General features: G+C 35.9%; 1 protein-coding gene across 1 annotated transcript in view; it reads left to right on the plus strand.

Annotated features, from left to right (window-relative positions):
- The window catches only part of TTC39C (tetratricopeptide repeat domain 39C), a 35,182-nt gene extending 10,699 nt beyond the window's left edge, over positions 1–24,483 (plus strand). Inside the window, exons 3-14 of the mRNA XM_086742265.1 lie at positions 648–776; positions 1,776–1,890; positions 5,380–5,734; positions 6,993–7,161; positions 13,210–13,303; positions 14,160–14,267; positions 14,805–14,914; positions 15,607–15,730; positions 18,153–18,250; positions 19,147–19,251; positions 22,299–22,337; positions 22,994–24,483. Of these exons, the coding sequence (XP_086598391.1) occupies positions 648–776; positions 1,776–1,890; positions 5,380–5,734; positions 6,993–7,161; positions 13,210–13,303; positions 14,160–14,267; positions 14,805–14,914; positions 15,607–15,730; positions 18,153–18,250; positions 19,147–19,251; positions 22,299–22,337; positions 22,994–23,083 (1,536 nt within the window). The 3' untranslated portion in view covers positions 23,084–24,483. The remainder of the gene's footprint in view (positions 1–647; positions 777–1,775; positions 1,891–5,379; positions 5,735–6,992; positions 7,162–13,209; positions 13,304–14,159; positions 14,268–14,804; positions 14,915–15,606; positions 15,731–18,152; positions 18,251–19,146; positions 19,252–22,298; positions 22,338–22,993) is intronic.
- The last annotated feature ends 1,674 nt before the right edge of the window (positions 24,484–26,157 follow it).

The following is a 26,157-nucleotide window of genomic DNA, read 5'->3' on the forward strand; positions in this document are numbered from 1 at the left end:
CAGTGGATCTTGAAAATATCTTGCTTAGCTACTGTTCTAAACATAGCAGCAGCACTTTGTGTGCCTGTGTCATTCAGAGCTTTCGTTTAATAAAGCATCAAGAAAAGAAGTTACTTGTCCTGAAATTCTTTCTAAATTGGTTCAGCAATAGTTGGATGCATTTTTTTTTTTTTTCCTACATCGGTAGGAATTGTGGTTATTATTTTGAAAAATGCAATAGCTGTTACTTGTTACTGACTTTGGAGACCAATTATTTATCTGCATGAGTTACATAAAAAGAGTATCTGCACAGATGCGAATTGTGCCTTACATAATAATAATTGGAAATTAATTTATATACATTTTTCTTCCGCTAATGGAATATGACAGTGCATTTGGTTTGCCTATGAAGCATTGTTAAGACAAGGGGATAGAACTTAGTATGTTCTGATTTGTCTTGAAATTTTGGTAAAAGACTCTCAAATCTTTAGTTTTGTGCTTCTGTATAGGAGTATGTGTACTGATCTCTGTGTGTATTAATAAGCTTTAAGAAAAAAGTAAGTTTTTATTTTCAAGTTTTTATGAAAACTTTGGCTTTCCTATAGCTTTTGTAGAAATAAAAATATTTTATATCTATCATCCAAATCTGTTTGTTTGGTTTTTGGTAGAATGCCATGATGACATTTGAAGAAGAGAAAATGCAACTGGCGTGTGATGATTTGAAGGCTACAGAGAAACTTTGTGAAAGTGAAGAAGCTGGAGTTATAGAAACAATCAAGAATAAAATTAAAAAGAACGTACGAATGTTACTTGTAAAATATGGAATTGTGTATTGGATATATATTTCTGGAAACTTCCTTTCTGTATTCTCTTTGTATTTTGAAAAAAATATTTTTTTTTTAATATGTGAAAAGCAGTTGAGATTAATAATAAATTTAGAAATTAAGTGAAATATTTTGCTTGGATTTCCTAAGTAGTAATATTCCAAGTCAGGTAATTTCTCTTCTAAAGCAGCAGGTTGTGTTGATGTTTGTAATTATTTTCTTACCACCTCAAATGAGTGACCTGCTAAAATTATTTCTAGAAGCTTGTAGCCTAATTAAGGCTAACTTTAATTCATACGTGCTCTAGTAATATTCAAAAGCTGTGAGATTGAGGCTGCATAGCACTGTGTTGCAGGCATTTCCCTAGGGAATTTTCCTTCCTTTTCTAGATTTTTTTTCATTCTAAATAATGAGAGAAGAATAAAGCATGCAGATTGAGAACTACTTAAAGTAGTGGCATAGAAACGTTGAGTGAGTGGCCTGCCTAGTGCCACATAGCAGATCTACAGCAGAAAAAGAAGCCATTTCGCTTCAATATTTAGTTTACCTAGTAAAAAGTATTGAACCGGACAGACTTAACTCTCTGCTCTTAAGAGGCACTGCATTTTCCCTGCCACTTATTATATACCCCTTTCTGTGCTCTTCCTATCGAACATCTTTTAGTTGCATGTCTGATGCATTTAGTAATAATTAAATGAAATTTAAATGTGTTCTGAGTATTTGTAGAATATTATGAAAAATAGTTCATAGTATATGTGTAAGATTTCCATGTTTTTTAAGTAGGATCTTGCTTGATGACCTGTTAAAGAAATTTTAGCATAGTTTTGCATTTCAATATGCTGAGTTAATTTGGTAGTAATAATACTACTTGCAGTTAATTTTGGATTTTTTATTTTGTCAGATTTAGTCTAGTATTTTGTATTATCATTGTTAACATTTTTTCTGTGCTCTGTGTTTGTATATTCCAAACAGGTCGATGGACGAAAATCCACTCTATCCATGATAGATCGTCTACAAAGACAAATAATTGTAGCAGACTGTCAAGTCTACTTGGCTGTGCTCTCATTTGTAAAACAAGAGTTATCAGGTGTGCTGTGGCTTTAATGTTTAGATATATTTTTTGCATGATATCTTTTTAATAAAGCTTGATTGTAAGTGGCAATGTGACTATCGATAAAGACGATTGTTTTATAAGAAAGAGCAAAGTTCCATTTGAAATGTTCCGATATGGGTACTCTTGCAGAGGTATTGTTGTACCCTTTTGTAGGTAGTAGTATCATAAAATAAGATTAGTTGGATTGCTGCAGATTGCAGCTTTCCACTTTTTTCATATTAATAACTATATTCAACTGATTCTTGTTAGAAAGGTTGGAATCCTTTGCATATTCCCATAGAGGCGTTTGAGGAGTTGGTATGAAGATGGATAGCATCTGTATGCTTCATGTGGCCTGCAAGATAAAAGAGGCTGTAAGTCAAGATCACCAGGAAAATCCTAATGTCCCATACGCATTATCTTCATGACAACTCAGGGAGATGACAAACTGCCAGGGAAAGTAATTTTAAATGAAGAGTGTTGAAGATGGAACTGCTGAATCAGTTCTTATTCTCCCATCACCAAAGTGCATCCTTACATGCCAAAGAGGTTAATCCTGTCATATTGAATACAAATGTCCTCGTCTCAGCTGCAAAGCTGTTTGTAATATTCTCTTGCATTCCTGGATCTCTTGCATAAGCTTAAAACGTCTTCATCTGTGAGTTCATAGAAAATATTATCAAGGTCAAATACAAAGTGAGCACATTCCCAGGTTCTTACCAAATCAATAAAGACCAATCACTGACTGTATTGTTAGTGAAAACCCTGCTAATCAGCTGAAAGAAATTGGGGAAATAACATTCAGATTATTTAAAATAACACTAAGATCTTCAGTCAAGGACATAATGCTTTCCGTGATGTGCAGACTTGGTTTCTTCCAAGCCATGACATCAAGAATGTGTTTGGTTCTAGCTAGCAGAAATTCAGGAGATATTTCTGTCTGCTTTGTGTGTAGTGCTGCAGAACGGTTTTCTGACTATTTTTCATGCAGTTCTGAGTGTTGGGAGGGGTGCCCTTCTTAAAGCTGCTCCCCCCCCCCGCCCCGCCCCTTGATTTCGGTATGTATTCTGCAGCTGCGTAATGGGGTTGGATGCTGTAACTGAGGGTGATTATCTATTCACTTTCTCTTGTCCACTGCTCAGAGAACTGAAATGGGTAACAGAGTACTGCAGAACATGCAGTGTATTTGGGTTACTCTACTGAGTAAAAAAATATACTTGAAATCTTTAGTTAACGTTTCAAGTGGTTAGGTGCCTACCTCAGCGACTGCTAGTAACTGCCGTTGCTGAACTATTGGGTCCATTATTTCAGTTTGAGTGTATTATCTTTCTGATTATGTATAAACATCTTTTGTTTTTATCATGTTTCTGTAAAGAAATAGCAACCAGATTATTGAAATAAGTGTATTTTCAAAAAAAAAAAGCATTCTTCTGAGGCAGACAAATATTTCTGATCAGTGGGTGGGTGAAAAATTTTTTGTGTTTTTCTGCCTCGAACAGTTTGACAAGAACCATATGATGACATGCAAGCTGCTTTCTCATATGCCTAACACATTTTAGATTTTTCTTTTCCACCCTCATGGATATATTACAAATAGTTTCATTATAAAGTTAGTAACACAGCAATTTATATTAGCTTTCCACAGCAATGTTGAACTACCTTTTCTTGATATTTACCACTGCTTTCATGGGTCTGACTACTTTCAGAAGTTCATGCTGAGAAATCAGATCAGTTATTTGGCTTGATTTGATTTTTATGTTTACAGAAGTCAGAAATAATTACTTTAATTTGTTCGATTATTTTATCTTATATATGAAATCTATTAGGGTTTCACTATGTTAGTGAAATGCTGATGCATGCTGATGGAAGTAAAGCCTAAAACTATACTTTTTTTCCATATCATATCCCTTCCATTTGATGCATACATCACAACACAGTAGTTAGCTGTTAGCAGAACAACTATCTGTAGAATAAGTAAAATCTGGAGGTTTCCTTATTATTTGTGTACTGCATTGCTATGCATAGTTGTATGAGCATTCATCTTGTGGTGAACCACATAACTTTTAAAATATTCTGTGCAACCAGGAAGTGGCCTAATTGCTTAAAATTGAAGTAACTTTAGTCTCATAATGCAGCCAAATCATGGTAAGGGTTTACATTTAATTATAACACTTTAATATGGAACTCAAGATAGAGGATTAGGTTTTTTTATACTTCAAGTTAAGGTTGACAGAACCCTTCTGTTGCAACAGAGAATACAAATTTTGCAGTCTTAGTGCGATTTCTTAAGACTGTCAAACTAGCTTCATCCCCTCTTCATTCAACAAGAATCCTGAAAGAGGTAGTCTAGTCTGTGATGGTACTTTCTCTAGAAATGTGGGGTTTTTTGTGATCTGAAGGATTTTGTCAAAGGCTTATAAGGAGTGATTTGGTATTAATAGTGTTTTTCTTTTTTTTTTTTTTTCTGACACACTCCACCTGTTATGATCTAATTCTGGCATCAGTTATAGCATTGATCTCTGCAAATTTGGTGATGCTTGTTTAGAACATTGCTGCTATAACCATGCTTTTATTTTTTCTCATTTTTAATGAACTCCTTTGTCACTGCAGTTGCTCTCTTCTATCACTGACAAAATGCTGGTGTCTGCTTTTACAGTTAACGTGTGCAAGTATATTCTGTGTTTGTTTTCCTTTTTACCACCTATCATTATCCAAAGATGTGTTATAACCAAGATGAATGCTGTGTAAATAGGCAAATTGGATGTCATCATCTTTTGGTGTCATGCCTTTCTTTACCCCTCTGTAAAGAGGGTAATGAGATAGAGGATTCTTTCATTCTCAACTGAGAATGCTCAAGACTAGATTTTTAGGGAGATTTAAGTACCCAGCTTGTATTTGAAATTGAGGAAGTAAGGCAACTGAGAAATGTTTTAGAACCATGAAATTAATAATTCTTTTTTTCTATGATTTTTTTTTTTTTTCTTAATTATAAGACACTGTTCTTGTGAAGGACATGGAAATGATGGTGTTGAAAATCTTCTTATCTAACCCAAAGGAAGGGATTTTCATAGAATTTTCCCATCAACTGTCTTTTAACGTTATTTGGGCTTAAGAGGTGTAATCTCTTCTTTGAGTTTTGCTTCTCTCTTTGCCAGGCAGCCATTTCATCTCTACTCTATACTGGAGCAGAATCCAGCATTAAGCTCTTTGATTTCTCTGTTTCTTTCTGACAGTTGTATTGCTACATAGCTGAAAGGAAGTCCCTTTGCATTGCATGCTGGTTTGAAGTCTCTGGTTAAAAAGCATTTAAGTTTGTAGAGCCTAGTATGAAAGACCTCTGTGAGAGGACAGTAGCTATTACAAAATCCTTTATACAATGAATTAATGCAACTAGAGCATCCTAGGATTTGTGAAATAACATTTACTACTTACTATGTTCCATTTCTGAAATACGTCCTTGAAATATTTTTTTTTCCTTTATAGCTTACATAAAAGGTGGGTGGATCCTCCGAAAAGCCTGGAAAATTTACAATAAGTGCTATACGGACATTAATACACTTCAGGAAATATATCAGAAGAAAACAACTCAGGAATCCTTGACTTCTGATGCTGCAAATGATAATCATATTGCTGCAGAAGGTGTAACGGAGGATTCGCTAAACAGACTGAAAGGTGCTGTTAGCTTTGGATATGGACTTTTTCATCTTTGCATATCCATGGTGCCCCCAAACCTGCTCAAAATCATCAACCTGCTGGGTTTTCCTGGAGACCGCCTACAGGGGCTTTCTTCACTGATGTATGCAAGTGAAAGTAAGGACATGAAGGCCCCTTTAGCTACGTGAGTAGCTATATTGAAATGCTTTGGTAGATAACTTAGTACTAAAAGTAAGTAACTGGAAAAAAAGTCAAAACCAAAAAGTCATGTTGCTTTAAAGGAAACAACAGCAGGTAAAATAAACTTGTAGTTTGTTGCTTAACATGCTGTAGTTTAGTAAATTCATCACTTGCTGGTGTATGAGAGCTCTCTGCTGTTAGTTATTTACATGTATTTGAGGTTTATATTGGTATTTTACTATATTCTTCAGTACCTGCTATTCTGATGTCTAGTAATTATATGCCAGCAGAGTAGATAAAAACACCCCTTGAAGGCTGAGTAAATATACCTGAGTTATAGTCTCCACTATGGAGAGCATACTATTTTGTTTGAGTCATTGATCTTACTTAGCTATTTATCTTTACTACTAGCCAAAATTCTTTTCCAGTTTATTTTTAATTTTAGCATCTGAGTAAAATGGGATGTTTCCTTACAGTCTTTTTGGAGGAATGTGTTTTGTGTACTTTTTCCCAAGACGTCAGCTGCATTCAGGTCCTTTTATTGGGTGAAGGGTTAGCCAGATCTGATATAAACTGTCCACATAAATGACTTTATTATTCCGTTATATCCAAATTAATGCTTTTATTACTGGACCTACTGCAGGTACCATCAGATGTCATTTTTGAAACACTGAGAGCAGAGCTAAAGTCTCTTCTACTTGAGGAGAAGAATTTTATTTCTGGTTGGTTAAGAAAGCTTAAGGTTAAGTGTTCCTGTTTGTTTGTTCTTCCTCCTTTCTGAGGAATAACAATGGTATTTTTGGGAGTGTTTCCTCCTTCAGATGGTCTTGGGAATCTTTGTGCTCTGCCCTTGTTTCCAGGAGCGATGTAGGTCATGTAGGTGTCTGCCCTTCTGAGCACCGGATGTATTTTTTTGACATTAATTTCACATGTGTCTGGATGCATGCTTAGTTTTGTTGTTGGTTCCCCTACCCTCAGCCGAACAATTTGTTTTCAAAGTTTTCCTTTCTAAAAATCTACAGAGTTATAAAGGCTTAACTTCACCTTTGGGTAAGGTGCTCTGAATTTTATGTTCAGATGCAGTTTAGGAGTACCTTGATGTATGACAATAGTGTTGTGTTTGTTTTGAAGTCAGGTTATATAAGAAAAGATTCATATCTTTTTGTCTTTCAGAGTAATTTTAAAAACTTGCCTGTGTAGAGTGTTACCTTTAAATTTCTGTTTATGAGCTGTAATCCTTTTTACTCTTATGTTTCTTTTAGATTAGCTCTGTTGTGGTACCACACAGTTGTTCGTCCCTTTTTTGCCCTTGATGGCAGTGATAACAAGGCGGGGTTGAAAGAGGCGAAAGAAATTCTTGCAAAAAAAGAATCTGCTTATCCAAATTCCTCTCTGTTCATGTTCTTCAAGGGAAGGATACAGCGATTGGAGGTACTGCATGTTTTCTTCCATTTGACTGATTTTTTTCCCCCCCTTACTTATTTTATATTTTTCTGATGTGAATGAACTGTACAAGCTTTAGCAAATTGTGACTAAAGATATAGATACACGGAAAGATAAGAAGAAAGGATTAAATCCTTCCCAGTTTTACGTTCACATGCCAAACCTGCTCTTCCGCTACTTCTATTAGAATTAATGGTACTTTGAAGTTCTTTTTCAGCTATTTGATACATTTGTAGCTCTATGCTGAAAGGAAGCGCTGTTGGTTACTCATGAGTTTCTTGTGGTATAAATAGCTATTTCAGTTTTGCTTGTCAGGCTAAAATCTGAGTATTATGTGCTGAGTACATAGGATTTATCTTCCTCTTTTCGTTTTATGCGTTGTTCACATACAGCTAATTCTCTGCAATAATTTCCCTCAAATAAGTACTTTTGCTTTTAAGAGGTCAGACAAGGATGTTTTCTGTTGCTAAGGGTGAGCTCTGACCCAAGCAGAAATGTGTGTGTGAGTGCTGTTGCAGTGTTTGAGTAATGCTCTGCAGCAGCCTCATGGTTTTTGGCTGAGTTACTCTTTAAGAATCTGTGATAACATAAGATGGTGATGAGTACTTCAAACTACTTAACTCCTAGCTGCTCTTACCAGACAAGAGCATTTCCTCTTTCCCACAAGAGCAGTGTCATTAAGAAGAAAATCCAACATGGAAGCACAAAACCTGAATGTTCAAACCCTTCATCTCAATATCATAATTACAAGAGCTAATCCAGATCTTAATATTGATGGTCATTCTTTGCTAGGATTTGCAGTTAACTCTCTTGAATACAACTTAATATTTTGAGGGAGGTAGCAACAGTAACCGTATGGGGGAGCATGCTTCTGTGGCCTATCAGATTTTGCAGGCGTATTCTTGCATAGGGTTTTTCTTTTTTGCTGTCTTTTTGAAAGCAAAAGTGCATTTGGAGAATTACATTGTCACAGGCAAGCTGTTAGTCTTTGGGGAAGTATTTTCTGAGTGGGAAAGATTTTACTGGTCTTTATTCAATTATATGCGTGTTCCATTCTTATGGTAAAAATAAATTTGTTAGGAATAGCTACAAAATTAATGCAGGTGCAGTTAAAAATGTAAATATGTTGGTTGCCAGACTATGGCTTGGTATTTGGAACTTTTTTTCATGTTTAATGTCCTGAGGAATAAAATTCAGCTATTATGTGATTGTTCGGACTTTCAGGGCAAGCTAGGGCAAAATTGTAAACATAGTTGTCAATAAACATACGTTTCTATGTGTAAATACAGAGGATGGTTTTAGGACGAGTGCGAGTTTTGTGTAGTCAGTCCCTTTCTGGAGTACCATCATGTTTCAAAGCAGAGTTTGTTACCTGTTATCTTACAGTATTTGTTCATTAAATGCTGCTGTATTTAGCCATTGAAGTTTAGCTCTGTCGCAGTGAAATCGTTTGTGCCAGAGACAGCATGGCCATGTTAACGAAGTTAGTTAGCTGAGGCATGCAGAATGCTATGTGTTATGCTGTGTAGTCACATGCTTAGTCAGCAAAAAGCTCATTGGTTCTTAACAGGAATTAAATGTATCTATTCACGTATTTGTTAGCGTGAGCATTAGAGCTTTCCATTTGGGACCCTCTTTTGAGGCAGGGGGGATTTGTTTGTTTTTGTTTTGTTCCTCTGCTGTTTCTTTCTTCTAAGTGCTACCATATCAATCAGGCTTTGCTGTGTTTAATGTTGTGGTTAAATATCTCAAGCTCTTCTGTAGACTCTGTTAGGAGTTTGCAAGCTTAATTTGCTCAAATGTTGTTGACATGATAGTGACATGATAGTGTGACTGGTTGCAATGGCATGGGGAGCTGCACTGGGTTTCTGGACAATGTACTTGCAGTTACACATGCCCCAGATCTGAGCATTGGTCTTATTGTATGTTCTGAACCAGAAATGCACATAAACTCTTAGATTACAGACTAATATGCTGAGTAGTCATTTCCACCTCATCTCTGAGGGGGCTGAGTGGAGCTCCTGCAAAACCAGTTAAGTGCTTATATGGCCTTCCTTGAATTGTTAATACACAGGTAGGTTTAAATTCTTTCCACCAGGCATGGGAATATTATTTTGAGATAGCTTATTGACATTGGTAAGTCTCTGCTTTAACCTGAAAGCACTGAAACTATACCTTGAGCTGAAGCTTGTGTATTTTATAGTCTTTAACATCTGTCGTCTTTTAACAGTTCTATGATAAAATTTAATTGTACACAGGTAAATGGCAGCTTATATGTTCTTATACAGAAGAGCTTGTGTGTTCTGGAAGTAAGGATCGGTAATGGTCATTGTAGGCTTTGTATTAGATCCTACTAGCACTCAGTCCATCAGACTTTTTTATAGCCTTTCATCCTACAATCATATATTTTGTGTAACTTTCAGCTTCTATTAGTGAGTCTGTGTGTGTGTGTATATGCTAACATATGTATGCACATGCACAGCTGTATATGTGCATATGTGTATGTGTGTGGGTTTTTTTTTTTTCTGTGTAAAAAGGAAACTGTAAGGGGCACGGTTCAGCAATAGGCACCTCAAGGCGAGGAAACTGATCTCAAGGCAGAAGCAGTAGTGCAAGACTGGACAGTGACACACAGGCCTGACAAAGGAGAAAATTGCCAAGGAAGGCAGTTGAGGAGGAAGGAAGATTTCACAGTGACAGGGCTATGAAAAAGAAGTGAAGAGCCTGTGTCTGTATAATGCTTTGTGCTCCAAAAGGCGTGTATGAATATTAGTCAATAAGAGGCTTAACAGACTTTGGTTTTCTACAAAGTAGCCTTTTAGGTACTATAAACATGCACCAAATTATCTTTCAGCTTTTTTCCCAGGTTCATTTTTTTAAGAAATGAAGTCTGAAAGCGTTTGGAGACTATTGGAATGAATGAATTGAGGGAAAAGAGAGGAGGATGATCTAGGAAAGCTGGAATGGAAGTGCACCAGAAAGTTAAATGTTGCACTAGTAGACTGATCAAATGTCTCTTTTTTTTTTCAAAGAATAGGTTAAGAGACTGCATATTAGAAGTAACATTTTCCCTGATTTTTGCATAATTCACTTAGGCTTTTTTTATGGACATAACTGTTGCTGTGCTTGACTTGTGATTGTATGGTATGCATTCCAGCCTCACAAGTATTTCTTTTTGAAGGTCTGATTATTTCTATCTTTGAATTACTTTCCAGTAAGCTGATAATGATGTCTCATATAAAACCAAGTGAGAATCATGGTTTGGTGGGTTTTTTTGGGTTTTTTTTCTTGTGCCTAAAGGGTACTTTAAAAAAGTAATTAGCATAACAAGTGCTGAAACCCACTGGTCTGAAATCCAGAATTTCCAGCTGTACCCTTGAGCCTTTTTTATTACTGTGCAAATAAAATTATTGCCATCCACTTGCTAAATGTGTCTTGTCTAATATTGTAATTATGTTAATAGATACCAATTTACTTTTAAAACTGTGACTTAGACTATTGAAGTGTGGTATTGTTGCCACTAATGAAAGATAGGCTTGATGGCATCATGGGAGAGGGCAGAGTAAAAGGTGATGTTCTGAATCTTATGTATTTCTGCTTTTTAGCTTGCAATTCTTCTTTCTCTTCCCCCTTCCCTCCCCCCCATCAGCAATACTTCTACAAAAATCTCCATCTGCTTTTTAAAATAGTCCAAATCACCTCACTCAGAAATAGTTAAATAGATTGATAGCTTAATGTGGAGAGCGATAAGTGTATAAAGCAAAAATAAACTGACAAAATTGTGAACTGGGGAAGATTGCGAACAGACTCTGAGTGTGTATATATAAATAACAAGAAATCTCTGGGTCTAGGACAAAAAACTCAGGTTCTGAGATTTGATCTATAGAGTTCAGTTGGTATAGGTGCATGTTATGAGTCTGATGGGAAACAGCACTGAATACGCCAGCTGACAAGCAGAACACTGGCGGTACATTCAGGTCTGCTAGAGTGTGGTGAAGTGCAGGCTGGTGAAAATGTGCAGTGGTATTGTGGGCTTAAACATACTGCTGACTAATACTCTTGCTTTTTTAGTTACCTTGTGTAGACATCTTGGTATCAGTTGTGTCATTCTTATTGAGGGGTGGGAGGGTGTGGCACACAAAAGGAGACTGAGGGCAAGCGTAATAATAAGCACTGAAAAGTCCTAAATTAATTTTATGGAATAAAGTCACAGTGATGTCTTAATTAAAGAAATGTTCAGAGGTTGTGTAATGTCAAGGTTTATTTTCAGGAATTGTGCAGGCCTCCTAGTTACTTATTCTAGCCCATAAAATACACTAGAGAGGTCCTGGGAGAGAGAAAATGGACTGAGATTTCAGAACAACTCTGTGGGAAAACCGTATGTTGGCTCAGGAAGCCGCCTTGGCTCGCTAAGCTCTGTAGTTGCTTCGTTGGTCGGTTGGGGTGTTTTTGGTTTTAATCTGAAGTCAAGAAATTTAAGATATGGTTCTCACGTTAGTTTTAATAATCCTCTTTATGGTAATGTACTTCTGTATATTACATGTCTTATTAATATTTTTTGTCTTTGTATTGTGTCCAAGAGAGGCGTGAGTTATGGCTTTTGAAGGAATTACGTGTGTGTGTGTGTGTGTCAGCCATGGTGTTATACTTGCAGACTCTTGGGGCTTTACCATTCTTTCTATTTATTCTCTGAAACAGTAAACTAATAGTAAATAATTTATTTCAAGAATTAACACTAAGAGTAGAGATGAATATTCCAGCATGTTGTCGCAATCCGTGGAGATGATTGAAACTGATTATAAAGCAATGTCTCTGAAACATACTTACTGAGCTTGGTGCTTAAGGAAAGCTTAGGCAGATGTCAAAACCCTTGAGAGACCTAGACAGTTAGAGAAATGGATTACAGAAGATGGAATATTCAACTAACTGGACTTGTATATTACTAGGTGGTCAGTATTTCATGTGCTGCCCCAGGCTGGTGTATAGCATTGCAGACAATGATGTAATTGCCATTAGTCATTGTGTGGAATAACATGCCCTGCAAATAAGTGATTTATATTTTTAAGTGCTCAAGTTCTTTAGTTTTTTAGAAGGCAAAGTATCTTCACAGAGGACTAAATATTTTGAATGTTTTTTTTTTTTCTTGTTTTGTAGGGTTTTTTTTGTTTGTTTATTTTGTTTTATTTTTGTTTTGTTTTGTTTTCCTCAGAAGCATTCAAAACATAGATTCACTGAACTTCTAAACTTCTTAGCACAAAGACAAAGTTTTAAGCAGACCTTATTTATTTATTTTTTTTTTCTGTAAGACTGGGCTCATAACACTTATTTTCTAGGAAGTTGTGTTGGGATGATGCAGCATCAGTGGAGTAATGTGTAGTGGAGAGAACCTGCTGCTGCAAAAGTAAACAAAATGTACGTTGCTGAGGCTCCCTAGTAACTTTGAGGGCGAATATAACTCACCTATCTTTCTATGAAGTATATTCTTCTGTCATGCCAACGAGCATCTTAGTCTAATCACAGTTTTATTTTCTGAGTGTACAGTGTTTATATTGGTACAGCTCTGGATCTCTTTGCTGGCAGTTGCGCTGCCTTGGTGTATTATATATGATTTAAGGTCAAATTGTTCCTTAGCAACTAAAACATTTTCCCTGATGAGACAAAGAAGAAAATCTAATAAAGTCAGTTTAGAACTCTGTGTGTGGTCTTAAGATACAGCTTGCAATGTGAAGCTGGTGTATTGAATTAATATTAGCCCTTCTCCTTCAAACTATTACCTCTGTGGTGGGTTTTATCTCATTTAAAATAATCTGGAGTCTGAAATGGATTTTGAGTTTTTCCTCTCAATGGGGTGTTTTGCTGCTTTTGTCTAATCAAACCAGAGGCTGCAATCTGTAAGATACTTTTTTAATAACCATATAGTTATTTTTAAATACTTATTAATGGAAATCTGAATGTTTTCTGTATCAAAATCAAATTATCCAACAAATTTTATATTTCAGACATAGGAATTTTTTTTTCTTCTTCTTTCACTTTTAGTGTCAAATAAACAGTGCCTTGACCTCATTTCATACTGCTTTGGAACTTGCAACAGACCAAAGGGAGATTCAACATGTCTGCCTATATGAAATAGGTAGGTTGGATATGTTCATACTATAAATTGCTCATTTTCAAGTTTAGACCGGCAACTTCAGTAAACAAACTGGATTATTTTTATTAGGATTTTTAAAAAGACTTTAAAATACCAGCCTTTGACTTGGCTGGATTATGGTAATAATCCTGTCTTCTTGTTTGGGCAAGTAGAATTCAACGATTTTCCATAATTTTTAAGTTTTCTGCAAACTCAAGGTGATGCAAAATCGGAGAGTAGACCGTAGAATCAAGGGCAAACTGTTCACCTACAGCGTATTATTTAAAATAAGAAATTAATTCATCGGATTTTTCTGGGGAATCACCATTTCTGTGCCAAAAACTAACTCGTCTAGTGAAGCTTCACAGTTTACAGGAGCTATGTTTCATGTTTATTTCCTTTTATCAGTAGCAATATATGCTATATGTTCTTAATTTGCGTACAAGTCTTTAGGGTGGAGGACGTATGTTGCTTTGGGCTTTAAATGTGTCTTGTTAAGGGATCTTGTCACAGTGGGGAAGAATAAGGGAGCAAGTAGTAGCTTTTTAAGTTTCAGCATCCTACAAAATATTGTATTTGAATTAAAAAAACAAGACCGCTTTTGGTGACTATATGGATTTGTTGTTGCTCTGAAGTAGATTCGTTGTTTTGTAAGGAATCTTATAATTCAGCATTTCCCAGTAAATTTAAACCAGGCTTTAAATATATGTCATTGATTTGTATTTTTTTAAACTTTTCCAGTTATTGTTGTAATTGATAAACTAGTGCCAGCTTTCCTAACAGACTGTGTGTTTCAGTAACATTGACACCAAATTGAATTACTGTGGTATCTCTGAAGTTAAATTAGTTTTGCTTTTAGGTTGGTGCAGCATGATAGAGATGAATTTCAAAGATGCGTTTGAATCCTTTGAAAGGCTTAAAAATGAATCCAGATGGTCCCAGTGCTACTATGCTTATTTAACAGCAGGTGAGGATGTTCGGTGTGTTGAATAAGTGAAAAATCCGTGATGTGATAAGGTTTTGGCACTGTTAGTTTTGAGATATCTACTTGTGCACATAGTGCCTCCCACACTGCCTGCTGCTTATGCAGCTTTATGCCAGGCTTGACTTAGATTTTGTTTATTTATATAAGGTACACTTTCATGTGCATACGTGTTACATGCATGTGCATACATTCTCTCTCTCTTTCTAGATGTAGATACAATTATGATTGTAGTGTAGTGACAGGTCATGTAACAGTGTATTGCAAAGATTTAATAAATAAATCCTTAGAGGTTGGATGGTATTAGTTCCTTTAATTGGTACAAAAAGAAAGTACTGACTTATTAATGATCACAGAGGGTACCTGGGAGAGTCTGTATTTGCACATTTGTCCAATCCCTACTCTAGATCCTTTCTGGAAGCGAGTGTGTTTTTTCCTGTGATCCTATGATATCTAATCTCAATTTTTCCTGTTCTATATCCCAGTAGTCTTAACACATTTTTTATTTCTGTGTTCTTACAGTGTGTCAAGGAGCCACTGGTGATGTCAATGGTGCTCAGAATGTGTTTAAAGAAGTTCAGAAGCTTTTCAAAAGAAAAAACAATCAGATTGAACAGTTTTCAGTGAAAAAGGTTTGGTTTAGCATAGGCTGGCTTGTTTCAGTACAGTAGTTACACTTGGTAATTTTGTTGGATTCTTTACCAGTATTTATTTTTGAAAGATGTATCTGTTTTCTGCTGTGTTGCATCTGTAGAACTAGTGGGAAGGATTCAGGTGGAAAAACAATAGTATCATGTATTTAAGTACCTAGCAAAGGAAATGTGAATTAGCTGTTCACTTTACAACTAAATTAATTACTAAAGATAAAAATACATGATACGGTAGTTGCTTTGGTAATTTTCCTTCTAGCTTTTCCTTTCTTACTCCTTTTTATCTTGTCTTGTTTGTCAAAGCCTTAGTTCTTTTTGAAAGCCAGGAGTTGTCTAGGAAATATCTCCCAACTGATGATCTTGCAGATGTTACCGTTTCAGCATCCAGTCAGTGTGTAATTGAGACTGTGAAATACAATAAAACAAATCAGGCTGCAATACAAGGAAGCTTTAATTTTGGTCAATATGTAAGCCCTTAAATTAACTGAAAGATTTTGCTGTTTAGTCTTAAAGTCTTTAAGCTAAGTTACCACCGAGTTTATTTTTATAAAATTGTTGGATGCTTTCATGAAACAGTTAGAATTACTGTTTGTGATATATTGTTTGTGAATATTGTGTTCCCTGTATAAAGACAGATGACAGATCTCTCTTCCCTCTTTCTTCCCGCTTTGCAGGCAGATAGATTTAGAAAACAAATGCCAACAAAAGAGCTCTGTGTCCTGGCATCCATTGAAGTATTGTACTTATGGAAGGCCCTTCCAAACTGTTCCCTCTCCAACTTACAGCATATGAGCCAAGGTATAATATGATTCCTTGATTTATTTATTTACATTTATAATTGAGGTGTATAATTTTCTTCTGTTATATGGAATAGCTGATTTTTGTATCATGAAAATTTAGACCTCTGTGCATGTGTCACAGCAAAACAGTTTGAGTAACAAAAGAATAATGACCCATTAAGATTCAGTTTAATGCTTGCTTTTTACCATTTCTATACGTTTTGGGGAGAAGTTTAACTGCTTGCTGAATCTAGTTGCTTTTTAATCAGTTGCTTTTGCCCATTATTTAAATTGAAACAATAGTGTGACAGTCAGAGTCACTAAGCGAAGTTTAACTAATTTAAACCTAGCTAGAAAATGAAAAGCCAAAACGACCGATTCATTTCTGCATGTCATTTTTCTTCTAAGAGGAAATATGTAGCTTGTGAGGTCATCTATGACACGATAAAGGTTCTGTTTATCTTGGCTGCTGGGACCATCTTAGTGGTGAAAGAAGCATTTTATGGTTGCCTCTTTCTTAGTCTCCAGATGTCTTTGGATGTCTGACACGTGAAGCTTATGGTAGCAGTGTTTTGTCATGAAGTTTTCAGTACTCCTCCTTCCATCCACTGATCAGTCTTGTTTGTGTTCTGCAAACAGTTTCAAGTTATTACCTGCTTATTTAAAAAATAAAAGAAAAAATGTCTGCCACCAAGATACTTCCTTTTTTCTGTAATTGTGAAATTTTGGGGATTGTACACAATTTCTATGTTAAGCTAGAAAACTAGCAGTCTTTAAGTCAAGATTCGGGACTAGTTGTGAGGTTTTGTTCTGTTTTTAATTTAACATAATTTGTCCATTTAAATTGTGTGATGACAGTGGGTTACATTCAGATCCCTAGTTTTCTAGTCCCAAAGATAATGGTGAAGGCTTTGAATTAGATTTACTTAGGTAAAAATAGATTTCAGGATTTTTTTTTTGTCTGACATTTGCCTTCAGAACAATCAGCATTAGAGGTTGTAAAGAGTGTGTACTTCTCTCCTGCATGCGCAGAAGCAGTGTAGATCTTCCTTGTATAAGCTTCTAGCCAGTGGTTCACATTTTAGTGTGGAATAGCAGTCTAGATTAAAATTCAGAGATACACTTCTTATGGCACTGACAGATGTGTCTGCATCAGCGATCTCTGCTTGAAGATTTTCGGCACAATGAGAGTGCTATTGCTGTGCTTTATGTGTATTTCAAGAACAATAAGATGATATATATATTATTCTTTTTATTTGCTTTTTTTTTTTCTCTTAAACAATTGGAGTGTAATTTGCTGGGGTGAGTTTCCAGGATTTTCCTTGGGGCTAGAAGTTGCCTTAAAAATAAAGGAATTATTTTGTATCCACATGCATCTCTGTAAGTAGAATGCCAGTTAACTTGAGACTTGGAATATAAGTGAGAGTTTACACAATACACAAGGCTGTCATGTCCAAATACTTCATGCAGCCAACTCTTAGTTATTCATAGGTGTCTTATTTGGGTTGTGGATTAACTGTGGTGTGAATGCAGAGCTAGTTAAGAGCTGGCAGGCTTTATGAAACAAGGCAGAATGTGAAGTTAAATGAGCTCTACTGCTCCAGGCACAGCAGTTCAGCTCCTTCTGAAGGGATGAAAAGCTCTGCAGGCCTCCCTGTACCTTGGCCTTTCTGAAGGCGATGGTGCAGACAAGGGCAAATGAGTCCTTGTGGAACTAGCTTTGATTTAACAGAGCTGGCACTAATAAGCTTGATCAAAACGGAGCCCGATTAATTTAGAGATGGTTACGTGCATCATGATTCAGTTCTTCCTCGACACAGAGCACTACTCAGCTGAGGCACAGTCTGTCCCTGGATTGTGGACCAGCTAAGGTCTGGCAAATGAGCCTTAACCTCTCATCAGCATTGAGAACTGTGATGCCAAAATACCTCAGTCTGGGTTTTTATGTCCAGTACAGATTTTTGTGTGTCTGTTACTTGGCTTCAGTTCAGAACAAATCAGCTTTGTCTGAACTGCTTGCCCTGTGCTCCTTGTAACTTGGACTACGTGTTTTTCATTCCATATCTGGGACAAACCAGTTTCCTGTAACACCAGAAGGAGGTAATTCTTTCTTAACTTTACCTTTTAGTGGATATTTCAAAGATCAGTAGAGAAATGGATTCTCCTCTTCTAGTGAGAACAACACACCAGCTACCTTTGACTTCAGCTCATTCATTCCTGTTAGGAATTGTTCTCATGAGTGACAGATTGCTTGATGAGGTTCATACAAAATTGATTTTATTTAAAGAAACCAAATTACTTTGATTTATATTAATGTTACTAGCATCTCCTTTTTCTGGTTAAATTTAATAATGAGAATAAAAGTCACTGTAGACCACAATTCTTGTCTAAGAAACATTTTCAGTCCATCTTGTTTGTTTACTGGAGTCTTATTCATTAAGCTTGTCAGGATGTTGATGATTCATCGGCTCTTGGTTTGAGGAATTTGCTTCTTGGTGCCATACACAAATGCTTAGGAAATTCTGAAGATGCTGTTCAGGTAAGTTGTTAAATGATAATTAACACTATTAATCTTATTTTCTGAGCTCTTCTGTTACACAGTAAATATTGTTGAGTAAGAGTGTTATGAAAGCCGTTAGTTTTCAATGCTATTGATCATTCTGTTTTGTCAATTCCAGCAGAGTATGTCAGGTTCTTTTCAAATCTTCTGGTTTAGCATATCTTCGTTATGTTCTGTGTTGTAGAAGTAATCAGCTATGTTGATTGAACATGGCAGCTAAAGTGGCTTGTAGGAGAAAGAGTTAGGGAAAACTGGGCAGAAAATAAAAGTTCTTTCTCTGCTGGATTTACTTTGTCCAACAAAGAAAATTCAACTTCTTAAAATAAATAACTTGTAGATTGACCTTTTGGGAGCATAGCTTCTCCTCCAGACCTACTAGACACTGAGAGATTTGGTTATTAGCACATACCAAAGAATAATTTTGCCACTGCTGTAGGCTTTGATCTGTAGGCACAGCTTCCCCCCCCCCCCCCCCCCCCGCAAAATGGAATGCAATTCACGTAAGCAACAAGGGAGCTGGTGCTGGCTTTAAACTTTTTTCTCTCTTTTTTTTTTTTTTTTTTTTTTTTCCCTCCTTTTTTCTTTTTAAATTGCTTTTCAAATGTATCTTAAATAATCTGGGTACTTCATCTCTGGTGTTAAAGTTCCTTGTTAAATTTGGTATTTTTTCAGTGTGAAGTTGGAAAACTCTTGAAACAGTTAATATCCAAACTGATCATTTTGCCTTGATACAGTAGTGTTGGTAAAAATGTCTGGGTCCTTGCTTAAAGAATCTTATGCTTAAGGTTGAATGGTACTTCTGAATTTTTTTTTTTTTAAGTATCAGTCAATTTTAGCATATTACCGCAATCTTTTTTTTTCCTTTGTTTTTATAGTTCTTTCAGCGAGCTGCTAAAGATGAACTGTGCCGTCAAAACAACTTATACGTCCAGCCATATGCTTGCTATGAACTTGGCTGTCTTCTGTTAGATAATCCAGAGGTAATAGCATAACCTGTTTTTACTCTTAAAATTAGGATGGGGAGTCAACATACTACTATGTACACAATGAAACAAAGTTTATAGTTGATAACGCATGTTAAGTTTCAAAAATCTGTTTTATTCCTACCATAAAGAAGCTTATACTTTGTCTTTTTGTAAACCAAGAAGTGCAATGCATTTTAGGTAATAATGTCTTTGTTTTTCAGTGTTGAGAGCTCTAAGGACATTCTGAGGAGCATAGTGTATCTGTCAATAACACTGCAATGGCGTGTTTTGTTGCCACTGGGTTTTATTTTTACATAAAAAACAGAGTCTGAGACTCTCTGGGAATTCTTCAGGGCAGTTGTTACATTAGGTCAGCCGTTACATTCCTGACCATTAGTGTTGTCTTTAGCAGTAAAATGAACATGTTTGCAAACCTACAGCAAACAGTAAAGCAAGAATTCTCATGAGTGTAGCACCACATTGTTTTGGTTATTATTTAGTACTTTGCCCCAAAAAGTGCCCCAAAAAGTACCACAAAGACTTCACTTTTCACCTCTCTGATCATGTCACGATGCCCATTTTTTCATATGTGCCTTACAGAAACAATATGTATAAATACTGGGGTATTGGAAATGCTTCTATCGCCCCTCAAGATGCAAAGACCTCTCTCCCCGCCTTTGCTTGCCTTATTGTTCCTGCTGCTGATGGCAGCAGAGGCCTGGCCAGAATGCCTTGGATAGGAAGGAATTTGTTGTTTGCAGGTGGTATTTAATCTGGTGAATGCCTGAGATCCTTTTTTTACTTAATTTCCTGTTGGATGCTGTTCAAACTCAAATGTTTACCTGTAGCTTTCTTCTCCATATAGAATCTGGTGCCTTCCTAAAATAGCTCCGTGTTTTTGAGATCAAACTTATATTTGGAACAATATAGTATTTTTCAAAAGTCCTTTTACTTTGCGATTTATTTATCTGTCCTAAGAATGGGGATATCTTCCTAGTTTCGCACATCAGTGCGTCTTGGAAACCTAGCTGGACTAAGGGTGCACATACCATTGTACTATTTCATTGCAGGGGATGTAGAAGTAAAGTGATTTCAGTAATTTAAATTCTGTTAAAGCTGTTTGTGTTGGCATTTTGGTTTTGACCTTGAGTAGTGAGGTTTTTGTTCTTCAAGATGAAGAGGGAAGTAATCCACCTGGCTTTCTGACTGTCCAAATGGCTTGGTTGATGATATATTTGATCGTTCAGATCTTTGCTCATACTCTGCCTCCTGGGGAGCCCAAAGAATCTTAAACTAGGGCAAATTCTGCACCATGCCTGGTGCTGTTTCCCTCCCCAAACATGGAGGACCACTACTTGGAGTTTATGCCACTTTGTGTAGTACTTCCTGAATCAGATTGTAAATTAGGGGAAGCAGTTTGTAAGTTAGGGGGTAGTAACCTGAACCTCAACATCATTGTATGTAGCATATAAAGTAGTTGTGCTGATAGTATCTCATGTTCTTTAAGATTCTGTTTTCAGTTGATTTTAAGCTTATTTGATTTAATCATATGAGCTGAACCTTCCCCTTAAAGAGGGAAGGAGGGGAAAATCTTTCAGAAAAATTGTTATAATAACAAACGCTTTTAAAAATAATTGTTCTTTTTTTGAAAACCCTGCTGCCCTGCAATTTAGAACTGGGCTTTAGAAGCCTGGCAGGGAGGTCTGAGTCCAGAAGTGTACTGCTGCCTTTTTTTCTATGTTCGTATTTAAATTTGATCATGCCAAGTGTCTTTAAAAAAAAACAAAACAAAACCAAAAAAACTTGTCTGGTAGTGAAGTTATCTGAAGATTTTGAGAATATGGGAGCGGTCCTTCCTTCCTTTCTGCTCTACATGTAGTATGTGCGCACAGTAACCAAACGTGCTTCATGTTGGGGGTTTGAGGACTGAGCAAGCCTCGGCTTGTAGCTGTATGGAGAAGCTATGATAGCGCTTAGTGTGTGAAAGACATGCAGGAAACTCCCTCTTGTGGTACTCAGATAATCAGGAGGTAAATGATGCTTGACTTCAAAAAAGTGGGATGGGGAAAAGCAAGAGCTAGAATTAGAGGCGAGTGGATGCTATTTGTAGAAAATTACATTTACTAGCTGAGGTGTCATGCAGAAGAGAGTAGGAATTTATAAATCATGCTTACTTGAGAGGCTGAGTGTATTAAAGACCCAAGCAAATGCATACAGATACTACTATGCATTTTGGTATAAAAAGCATGCTGTTATTAAATTTACCTTGCTTTAAAATTACTCATAATTACATGTTTGAGTTACCATGTCATCTGAATCATCTTTGTTGTTTTAAACTTAGTTCTAATCAAGTTATTTTAAAATTTTAATATGGTAACATCAAGAAGTTTACAGGTTTTTTTTTGTTTGTTTGTTTGGGGTTTTTTTGGTAAATATCATAGACATTGAATGTAATTTAACCAATATAAAAACATATGTTCATATTCAGATATATTTGAATAAGAAAATTTACTTTTTCTGTCTCTTATCAGGCAGTTAGTTATATATTTGCAAGGCTTAAAATAAAAATGTACTGTATAGTAAGAAATAAAACATGAACTTTTCAGTAGCAAATACTAGTCTGCAAATACATATATTTTTCCTTAAGAGTTTGAAATTGAGATTTCTGAAACAACTTCTAATGCTTAAAATCCAGTAGCTTGTTTTGTAAATAAATGTCTTAAACTTTGGTTAAGAAACAAAAATTACTTTATTGATCAATTAGTCATTTATATGTGGCCTTGTTTATTTCCCCTGTGCATTGTTGTAGTTCACAATCATCAGTAGCAACTTGCATGTAAAGCTGTAACTTCTCCTTTTCTGTAGAAGAGTAAAAATACATAATACTGCATTTCTTGGGTGCCTCATTAGTATTTCTATTTTCCTAATTTGAGAGGGTTTTGTCTGCTTGGTACCTTGTTTTCAAGATAGAGATGCTATTCCGGACTGACCAGGCCATATACTTAAGGTACTTTCTGTAGCATTTGCAGTGCATTTCTAATACAGTGTTTGTCTTTTTGTAGACTGTGCCAAAGGGCAAAACCTTACTTCTCCAAGCCAAGGTAAAAACTAAGATACTTTCAAATTTATCTTTCCAAGATCAGGAACTTGGGAGGTGGTGTTCTTGGGAGTTTGGGGCAGGGGGAGTGGATGTTAAGTGTTGGTGTCCCTCACCTATAATCTACAACACTATCGTGTAGATATACATTAATGTATGTTATAGATATTTATGTATGTTATGTAGATATGTATTTTTAGGTCAGCCGTAGCATAGAGCCCACAATAGTGACCTCTCCTGGAGTGTTAGAACCTTGCCAAGTTTTTCAACTAAGATTTGGCTACAGAAAGTTTGAAAATGACAACTCTCCACTTATCTGTTCCAACTGGCTCCTGCCTTGGGCATGTTGGGATATTCTAGAGCTTTTGGACTTACAGAAATTCCTAGGTGCTATTTCAACTACTTGGGATCCAAACAGCATGTTGGAAATGGAAGCATTCTGCTCTTTTCATCAACATGGAATTTCTGTAGTAATTCTGTTACTCTGGGTAATGTGGGAATATTGCAACATGCAATCTCCAGTTCACCTCGTATCTTCGGTCTGTTTTGTAACATGACTTCTTAAGTGTTAGTAGTAAAATATATTAATGTCATGAAGTGTGAAGGAGGCTAATATTTTTATGCTTTTTTTTTTTTTTTTTTTCTCCTTCCCCCCCACAGGAGGAATTTACTGGTTATGACTTTGAGAACAGATTGCACGTCCGCATACACGCAGCCTTAGCCTCTCTAAGGGAAGTAGTTCCGCAGTGATGGACAGGAAGTCTTGTTATCCTTTCCCACAGTTTCTGCACTTTAAAATGAAGCAGAAGAAAAAGCTGTTGGGAAGGCCAGCTTTTCTTCTGAAAACCACTTGTGCCAGAGACACTTTCCTAGTATGGTCAGAGTTGGTATGGCTTAGTAAAACATCACAAGTTCAATTAAAAGTGAATCAACCAGGAAGAAGGTTAAGTGACCTTGTGTTTTTAACTCTTCAGTTTTAATTTTGTTTAAACCAAGCTGAACACAATTGCTTGTAACTTGGTGGGTAAGCCTAAATAAGCACACATAATTTACTTCAAAAATATTGGCAGGTGTGATTTGTACCTTTAAAAATAGATCTAGATCTAAAATATGCCAAGAGGAGCACTTGTGTTTTGATTAGAATAATACAATAAAAGTAACTGGTGTAAACATTGAAGTGGGAATAGTCAGAATACTATTTTTTTTTTCTTTAAACATCAGCCAATACACACGAGGAAGACAACTATTCAGCCACAAAAAGCAGATCTTAAATTTTAGTGGCTTATGTCAGTGACTTCATGATGACTAATGTGTGAATTTTAAACCTCACGTCCCCTTTCATTCTTCATTCCTTTCCTCCCAACCCAGCTCATGTTTGTGATATAAAGTATGTCAATCTTTAGGATCTCTGCTTCTGGTACATTCCAGGCAAATACTTTGTTTGACATGCAATTACAGTGTGGGCAGTTCTTATTTCTGCTCTTAATGTTCTGAATATCATGTTAAAATACATAGGCCGGATACAGTAATTTTACATATTCCTCATTCCAGCTGCTGAGTCTGTATAGCAGTGACCTTTTAAGGTATTTAAAAGAACAACCAAACAAAACACAAAACCAAAAATCTACTTTGGTAGTTATGGCAATACTACAATATCCTAAGTCTCTATATGGTATTCCAAACCTGTGGTGTTAAGATACTGAAATACCTCAGAGAGCTTAAAACTTCTATCATAACTATATAATTTTTAATACTTGGCCATCTATGTGCATCTGTAGCTTCTTTTGCTTTTGACTGTAATCTGTAGTATCTCCTTATTTTTTATATGCAGTTAAAATCATATTCTAGGAAGGTAAATATTTTTTTAAAGAAGCTTATGAATGGAAATCTGACCAGAAGGTTAGTTTAACTATGTTACTTTGCAAAGCTAAGAAAACTGGATATCCTTGGAAATAGTTATTCAAAAGCCTTATCTTTACTTTGGTCAGGTTGCCTTAAACAGTTCCTTAGCTTAAACTTCCCCCCCCCCCCCTTACCTTTTTGTAGAATGTGTCGCCAAAGTTCAAGACCTTGCCCACATATAACCTTCATTGATTTGCTGTTGAGGTTGCATCTAAAGCAAGACTGATATGGAGGAGGAAAGTAATATCCTACTTGGTAGGCCAAATGAAACAGTTGAGGCACTTCCATTCCTCTCTAGAAATACACAGTTCCTGCTGTGAAAGGCATTCCTAGAGCAGTTAAACACTTCTGTTGGAGTTCCTGAAGGAGAGGAGAGACTCTTAAAAAAGGAGTTTTATTTTTCTATAATCTAGGTGTGTTACAGACAGTACACTGTTGGTGGTTTTTGTTTTGTTTTTTTTTTTTTGTTGGTTGTTTTTTTGTTGTTGTTGTTGGGGGTTTTTTTTTTGTTTTGTTTTTTTTTAAATTCAATTTTGACAGTAATACTGAGTCATAAATGAGTGTTCAAACTTATTTGGTCAATCCAAATAAGCATTGACTAGAAAACAATATATAGTGTATATAGTGACTACTTAGAATTCAAATAATGATTTTTTTAAATTGAGTGTAATGTACTTGAAACCTTATTTTGTCCTATCTGATACAATGTTTTGCAATCAGAGACGCAGTCCATTCTGGGTAAATAGGTAGAAACAGTACAGTTACTGACAAAATTCCTTTTAAGTACACTGCTTAAATAATATGTGAGACTAGGCTGTTCAGGACACACAGCACCCGCATGCGATTTGTGTTGGGATATCTAGGGTCCACATGCTTGGAGGCAGCTAGCAAATTGTAGTAAATCTACTAAAAGGCCTGTTGTTCTCACCAGGCCAGGAGAGGGTATGGAAAGACACTGTATATTCATGTAACAGTTTAACTGTGTGCAAATTGCAGCTTTTCTGTGGATTTAACAAATCATCACTGAAATAGAACTATCTGTTTCTGTATTAATTATTTTTTTCCTCCCCTCATAGGAGAATCTCTTAGATTGTAAATGTCACAATTATTTTTTTATGTTAGATTGTGCCTGTGATGAGAAAAATTTCAACTGTATTTTGTGTAAACTGATAAGTTTTTTACTTTGGAACTCGGAGGCATGGTCTAATAGCAATAACGGAATATGCATCTTGCTAGTTAATATGTTAAGACTATCTTTACTGGGTCAGGTATTTTTTGTTGATGTTGATGCAGTTTTTATCTCAATATGACTCATTTCAAAAAAACCCTAGAATTTTTAGATGTCACAAGGTGGCATATTTATTGTGATGTACTGTAAATGTTGTTAATTTACAGAACTTGCACTTTTATATCTCTGAGTAAAATTAAAAGAAATGTGGACATGAGTTTTGTTCCCTTGCTCCTCAAATTTGTCTTTTAATTGGTGGCCTCCTGAACAAGATGATATCAAGTATTGAGAAAACTTCTGGGATGTCAAGTGACTCTGTAACAAAGTTTTCCAGTCAGCAATTACCTCAGCCTTTGTTCTTCCAGTATAATTGTAGTCTCCTGGTTTAGAAAGTGAGTTACATGTGTCATGTTGAGATCAACGGTAGAGTGAACAATGTTTAAGATGCATTTTAAAGACATCAAATTTACTGTTCTTCATTAAAGAAAAAGAACCACACACAGTTGTACTTGTATTCCTACACCTTTGAAGAATGTTTCTTACCTACTCTAAAGCAAGCACTTTAATTTATTCTCTCTCTGACTTTGAATGATTGTTTCATATTCTAGTTATGCTTTATTCTTAAATAAAATTCCCCAAATGTTGTACTGAATTGCTTTTCAGTTTACAACCCCCTGATTGTCTTTCCAACAAT

The sequence above is a fragment of the Chlamydotis macqueenii genome, chromosome 2, assembly GCF_036417535.1.
Source record: "Chlamydotis macqueenii isolate bChlMac1 chromosome 2, bChlMac1.mat, whole genome shotgun sequence".
In the NCBI taxonomy this organism is placed as follows: Eukaryota; Metazoa; Chordata; class Aves; order Otidiformes; family Otididae; genus Chlamydotis; species Chlamydotis macqueenii.